This window comes from Cryptomeria japonica, chromosome 7 (assembly GCF_030272615.1).
Source record: "Cryptomeria japonica chromosome 7, Sugi_1.0, whole genome shotgun sequence".
NCBI lineage: Eukaryota > Viridiplantae > Streptophyta > Pinopsida > Cupressales > Cupressaceae > Cryptomeria > Cryptomeria japonica.
The window spans coordinates 845,486,472-845,493,994 of NC_081411.1; the positions used below are offsets into that span (position 1 = coordinate 845,486,472).

General features: G+C 34.4%; 1 protein-coding gene across 2 annotated transcripts; it reads left to right on the forward strand.

Moving 5' to 3' along the window:
* The first annotated feature begins 2,259 nt into the window (after positions 1-2,259).
* Positions 2,260-6,126, forward strand: LOC131074861 (ras-related protein RABA1g). Of its 2 annotated transcripts, none has more exons than XM_058011585.2 (3): positions 2,260-2,550; positions 2,652-2,927; positions 5,253-6,126. In XM_058011585.2, exons 2-3 carry the CDS (start codon positions 2,710-2,712, stop codon positions 5,686-5,688), a joined length of 654 nt encoding a protein of 217 aa, XP_057867568.1. In that variant the 5' UTR covers positions 2,260-2,550; positions 2,652-2,709; the 3' UTR covers positions 5,689-6,126. The 2 variants fall into 2 exon arrangements, with proteins under 2 accessions (XP_057867568.1, XP_057867569.1); XM_058011586.2 differs by having other exon boundaries at positions 2,261-2,498.
* The last annotated feature ends 1,397 nt before the right edge of the window (positions 6,127-7,523 follow it).

Below are 7,523 nucleotides of genomic sequence, written 5' to 3' on the forward strand. Positions count from 1 at the left end.
ATGCATTATGTGTCTTTGTTGCACTATGTAATCAAGGTATCCACCCATTTTACTAGGGACATTACACATTTGTCGCTAAGAGACAGTGCTCTTTTTTTGCCTCATCGACTAATATGGTCATATGGGCGATTGTGCCCTAGCACCCCATGAGCTAAGTTTTGACCCCTAAGTGCCTAAAAGGGGGAATTTTTTAAAACTTTCATATATTTTCACTAGGGTATCCATTTTTTTAAATGAGATATTGTTGAAAAGCTAGCTTTGTGAATTTTCTAGTGGTCAAAGTTATTTTTAAAAAAAATTCTATTTGTTGATAGTAATTATTGATTGAAGCTATATCTTTTTTTTGGCTCCCAAGCTCATAAATTTTTGAGATGATATCTATTTTTTCTAATGCTTACAATGTTGGAAAGCTATCAAGGAGCTATATCCACCCATCTAGATACCAATTTTTCTTATTTCTATTCTAGGTGTCTTGTGGGTGGTAGATCAATGGTGCTACCTTTTGAGGTGACATTGTGACAACATTTAGTTGGCAAATGATGCCAATGTGGTGGCAATGTGTTAACTACTACTTAGATGGTGTTGCGACTCTTTAGTGATGATTTTGCTGGTAGCAATGACTTTTGGGTGGTATTGTGGTGGCTTCTAGATGCTTAGCGTCTAAGCTACTAGCTTATTGGCCTTATAGCTATCAACTAACTAAATTAAAAAAATAAAAATAGATTACAATATTTTTTTTCACTTTTTGTAGTGAATTCCACGCAATACACTATGAGCATATGATTGAATTAAATAAATTTCTCATGAATTTTCCTAACATCAAAAGTTAGCAAGTTTTATATGGAAATGAAGGTTTTTGGTCCTTCTAAATGTAATGGCCAAGGGTCTATATGGAGTAAAGATATTTTGAAAAGTAGATGATCATCTAAAACCTTGAATGAATTTCTATTTACAAATAAAGTTCTTAATATTTGAATTTGGTGAAAAAAAAGCAAATTTATTGACTTTGTTGAGCCTTATAGATGTTATGGAACAAAAAAATACTTATTATGATTACCCAAAAGTTACAATTACTCAAATTTTAAAAATTAATGTAAACTAAGAGGTTAATTTTTTTTGTCAAATTATATTTTGATTCTTCTTATCATTTCAAGATGCAAGAGAACACCATAATGGATACATGAGAAAAATATACATGCAAGACAAACAATAATTGATTCTTTCAACAAAAAAGCTATTCAAACACGATTGCTTTGATACTATGTTAGAATTTATAAACTAAATGTTAACCTAGAAAATAGTGGAAGTGATAAAATTTACAAAACCATTAAATATAAAATATAATTGAATAAATTTTATTTAATTAATTAAGCTAATGTTTTCTCTTTTTATCTATAATAATTACATAATTATAAATATTTTAATTATTTCAATTTATTTCTATATCAATTAAATATTTTTTACTTAATTCATCATTTTTTCTTCTACCAATTTTTTTTGGGTTTATTATAGTTAAATAAATTTTGAAATTATTTAATTAACTAACACTTCTTCCAAAATTAAATATCTATTTTTCTTTCCCACAAAAAATAAATATTTTTATTTTACTACCTCTATATATATGATCTTTCCACATCATCAATCCATGTGCTTTTTTTAGGTCCTACCCTCTCTTGAATTTTCTTATCCATTGATCTTTCTAATTAATCTCCACCATTGATTGAATGTTAAGTGAAACATATAAATAAAACTTTCGCTCATTCCTTTCCCTTAGATCATTATCAAGAGGTCCACTTTCTACATACATTCATCACTATCCTATCATTTGAAAAGCATCCATTATCAAGCTATTTACCATACGCGCATTATCAAGTATCAAGCTATCATCTCTGAAATGTTTGCTATAATATTATTGTTTATTGTTTATTGTTTGATTTTATACATAGATCTTAGATTTTATTGAATGAGTGCCTGAATTTGAATCTTACATTCACATTCACATTTTTATCCTTCACACAAACAAAATAAAAAATTTGACTATAAAATATAAATACTCTTTATCTTTTAAAAAGTAACAACTATTTAAACCCTTTTTTAAATATGTTCCACACTCTTTTAAAAAAAAAAAAAACTAGTCGTGGTGCAGGCTAGCTTCGTCACCAAGTGTCCTAATAAACTAACCCAACTCTTTCCCTTTAATTATATTATTTACTAATTTCAAAAACACCCTTCTAAAAAACGACAGAACGTGATGATCTATGCCAGTTTTTGAAATTCCTCTTGGGATTTTTATCGTTCACGGGAGCGGCGCCAAATAAAGCTGAAGTGGACAATTACTATTTCTGAGCTCATTATGAACACCGAGATTCTATGCCTCCAAAATCCTCAGATATAATATTAATTTTCCTTAAAAATTCCTTTTTTACTTCTTTGGGCTTCTTCCCTATCTTTAGAACACTTTCCAAGCTTCAATGGTACTCTAAATTAGTCATTCCAAGGTGGGTTTTATTTTAACAGCCTGGAATACGTTCTTTACGTGTGTTGCTTTGGGTAATGGTGCTTTTTCGCTCATTGTTACAGCAGTCGGCTCTTTTTTCTTTCTTTATCATTGTGGATGTTTCCTTTTAATCTCTTGAATTGGGGTTTCTCAGGTGTGAATTTGCGAGCTTTTTGGTTCAACATTGTAGCTGATCCGAAGGGAAAAGAACAATGGCTTACAGGGTTGATGAAGACTATGATTATCTGTTCAAGGTGGTGATGATAGGGGATTCTGGAGTAGGAAAATCTAATCTGCTTTCAAGGTTCACAAGGAATGAATTCAGTCTGGAATCTAAGTCAACCATTGGAGTGGAATTTGCCACTAGGAGTGTCACTGTTGATGGGAAGCTGGTCAAGGCCCAGATATGGGATACTGCAGGGCAAGAGAGGTAAGAAAGCGGGAACCGGTATTCTTCATGCATTTCGTTTATCTGAATGAAGTTGATCTATGCATTGACTGTCGATATATGCTTTCTTTTACATTATAGTTAATTGTAGGCACAGAACATTTGTGATATGTGTGGGAATTATTAGTATTACATTATCAATGCAATTGCTTGTGTAGCCTGATCCTTCTTCATAGTCCATTATTGCCTGAAGTTATTGTGTATGGCCTTTTTCCGGATCAACTGGCCTATTCATGCATTTTATTTACCTATTGACAAATGGGTATGGCGGTTGCGCTTTTATTTTCTCAAATCCACATGTTTTTTTGTTGATTTCGAGCTGGTGGGATTCGAGATACGAATGCCCTGGTCACCGCTGGTGGGACTCAGGGATTCCACCTAATTATAAGGCCACCAGCTCACCACTGCATACATTAAAAGAGAATTCACTGTACATAATTGTGTGTTGGTTTGAGGAGCCAATTTAAGGGCATGAAAGTCGGTAGACATTTCATGCCCTATTGCTCTGTGATTGTCTGTAATTTGTTTGTTGCTACAGTAGGGTTCTTGATTAATGCTAGATGTATTTAATGTCTAGAAGGCCTTGTAATATTGTGGCTCTTTGTCAACGGTAAATGCAATTAGTGTTTAGCAGTTCAACTTTACATCAGGGTTCTTCGGCAATGCATTTTAATTTTCTGACGATAAATGTAGGGCCTATTGCGGTTTAGTTCTTTTCACAATTGCGGAGACAGGTCATAAAGATATTATATCAGTGTCTAAGAATAATTAAAATTGGTCAGTGAAACTCAACAGTGAAGCAGCTCTATTGAAGCATGGAGGTATAATTTTTCATACTTAGCAAAAGAGAAATCGGTCTTTTTCCTGCACTTTAAGGACAATAGGCTACTCCTAGTGTTCTTGATTTACATATTTTACTATTCTGAAGATAAATATTTATGACCTAATAACTCTTCTTATCTGTGAGGATGGATTGATTTGGGATCCTAATACACACCTGTTTCAAGTTATCTCTTCGTTGGCCAGTTTACATGTGTAGTCATCCCTTCTATAACCTTTGAGGGAAAGAAAATGTTAGCATGTCAACCCCAAATCCTGTTCCAAATGGGCAAAGCTTTTGCAGTATATAATCCTTATAAGCTTCTATTGTCACGGAGTTATTATCAATGTGGTTAATTAGCTTCGGACATTTTTTTGATATTTGTTTGTTTTCTGGAGTTTAACTGTCAACATTTAGTTAAATTTATAGGTTTTTTGTGGGTTTTTTTAGCTTGTGGATTAAGCTATCTCTTTGAGGACCAATTCCAGTGAGTAGTCATTTATTCTATGATCCAGCACTTCTAACGGTCAAGAGGAATGGGGGCTCAAAAAACATAAGCACTTCTAACTGATGTTAGTATTGGAGAATCAGGAAGATCATAAAGCATCAACTTGGAGACTGCCATCCCCAGGTCTGTTCTGTATGGACAAAGCTTTTGGTGTGTGTGCATTTCTTTTCCCTTAGAAGTGAAAGAGGCAAACTTCATCTGCATGATACACTCATAATAAAAATAAGTTACAAAAAACTAATTGCGGTACCTTGTTCTTTTTCAATAGATGCAGATCATATGGTTGAACCATGGAGTTGTCACATGGTAAATTTATCATCAGAGCAGTTGCTACGGACTATTGTAGATTATGCTGGGTTCTAATGTTTGAGTCTTAAATTGCTTGTAATCTTCAACCTGGCTGTAGAAATAGTCTTGGTTGAACTAAATACATATTACAAATACAGGTTCAAAACCACAGCCTAGACCCTCCATAGAGAACGGGATAACCCGTTATAGCTTTAAAGTGCATAGGGGCAAGCTGAAAAATACCCATGCTGCATACTTTGTTTTATCTGTTGTTTCAAAATGGGCTTTGAGTGTAAGGGATGTCATCCTTGGCTTCTGCTGTAAAACGTGTTTAGCTGTTGCATGGTGCTAAGGTGTGGGTATGACCATTATTCTTGGGCTTCAACTGTGATGTTAAAAAATGAGAACTAATCCAAAAAACTAGTTCACAGCTTCAAAATTTGGCAAATAGTCTTTCAAAAAAAAAGTTTCCTTTTTTCCCTCGGATCATTGTCAAAATTGTAATGAATCTTAATAGAAGAATTCAACCGTATACAAACTCTTGTACTGGTAATGTATAAGAAGAACAGCATATTTAAAATAAACACCTTCACATGTTTGAAGAAATCATATTATTTTAGAAGAACCAAACTCTTGACGGTATTCCTGTACATAGAAAAAGGTTAGTCTAATGCAGATCTGGTATATGCAGGTATCGAGCCATTACAAGTGCTTACTACCGTGGAGCAGTAGGGGCCCTTATTGTGTATGACATCACTCGAGATATGACCTTTCAAAATGTTGAGAGATGGCTCAAGGAGCTGAGAGATCATACTGAGCCTTCCATTGTGGTGATGATTGTTGGAAATAAGTTGGATATAGGGCACTTGAGAGCTGTAGCTTCAGAAGATGCTGAAACATTTGCAGAGAAGGAAGGTTTATTCTTCATGGAAACATCAGCACTGGATTCAACAAATGTTGAGGAAGCTTTCACACGAATTTTGAATCAGATTTACAGAGTTACAAGCAAGAAGACACTGGAAATCAGTGAGGAGCAGACAAATATTCCTGGAAAGGGTCAAACAATCCATATTAATAGCAAGGATGAAGTTACTGCAACTAAGAAATCTGGTTGTTGTCAACTCTGAGATCTTGGTTATTTTTTGCTTAAGGCTACTTCTGTTTCCAAATGCTGATCTTTTGGGCAAGTTGTAGAGTATTTAAACTTAACTGGCCTGGCTGGTCACTCTGCACATTCAAGCTTCCTATACCAAATTCTTGCTGGCTTAAGGAGATTTGTGCACAATTCTTCAAGTCCGAACTTGTTTATGAAACAATGGCCAAGCAGATTTTAAAATTTCTCTGTTTTTTTGCTTCCGACTATTGTGATGCTCGATAGACCTTTCAATAGTTTTTTAAATGTACACAAATCTTGAGTAACTCATGGGGCAATGTTCCAGTAGAGTACATATGGACTACAACTTGTAATCAGTCAGAGACTAGTTGAAAGAGGGTTGCCGTTTTATCTTGGGCAGAATATGAATTTTATATACTTTCAGAATGATATTTTCTTTCTTTTAGAGACATGTATGCGTTCTCTTTGATGCTAGGAATATTTCAATTTTGTCCTTGAAAAGTTAATTATATATGTAATGGTATTTTAATTGTTTAATGGGAACACTTTCTACGTGGGAGTTAGGATATTTCCACTGTTCCATGGGGATGTGCTCTCCCAAAAAAACCCTGCATCCCCTTTATGGAGACATTACACACTGCCAGATCACTTGCTATATGGCACATACCATTACATACTGATTGCAACCTTTAACTTTGTTAAAACTATTTTGTCTTTCATGGGGCACTTGCAGAGATGTTATATTGCAAATTTTGCCTTGAAGATGTTAATTCATCTCAGTTTGTATATCAGCATTGCCCAACTGTTGCTCGGCCACTATCCCCCAGCCATCCCCAAATTTGGGCCTTTGGTCCCCCGTCCCCACGCGCCTGTGGAACTATGGATCATATTTCTGCCTTTTAGAAGGGTTTGTAGTATTTTTTTAAAGTGACAGAAAACAGCCGACTCCTCTCAGACAAAGATTATTAAATATGCATGCTAGTTATAACCTTTATGCCAAGAGTTTTCAAGTCAGTCGTGCAGCTAAATTAATACAGAACAATAGGAGCTTGTTTTGATTTAGATTCCTTGTTAATCTCCTGTTTTTGATTAATCAATCTCTGGGTAACAATTTAATATCAGCAACGCCATGTCTGTCTGGTTGTCTGAAATGCAAAAGTTTATAGGAACAGCACCTTCCACTAATTTAGGAAAATAAAAGAAACACTACGCACAGATATAGTAGTTACAGATATAAATGGTCTATTTGATATACCAAGTCTTGTGGAAGCAATTGTATCAAATACAAATAAGGAGAGTTTGGAAGACACTCCATTCCTATGAAAATCTTCAATTCTGGACTCAAATGCTAATGAGGGATATTATCTTTCGTTTTCAAAAGCTAATGCTGCTTAGGTAGCGATACAATTCCTTTTTTAATACCAGATAGAAGGGGTTTTACTGGTGAAGCACTATGGGCGCTTCATTGAGTTCTGAGGTATTAAGAAAAATATCACACTCTTGAATACAAAATTTAACACTTGGTTGCCAATTGGCCGCAGTATATGTAATAATACTTGAGATATTCAAGCCAACCGTTGCAAAGATCAAAATCATAACATATACAGAAACAAAGTTTCTATTGAATTTTCATGCCATAATTTAATTCAACAATTAATGGGTTTATCTAGTAACTCCATATTTTTGCCACATCTACATTTTACTGGTGGCCATACTCAAGTGTGTAATTGAATATTCCTGTACACTATTTCAAACTGATCTCCTGGCTTGTACACATGTCCAATGCCTTACGTCTCCATGTGACTGGCTATTTCTATAATAAGATTTCCTCCTTCCATACAGGGGCAC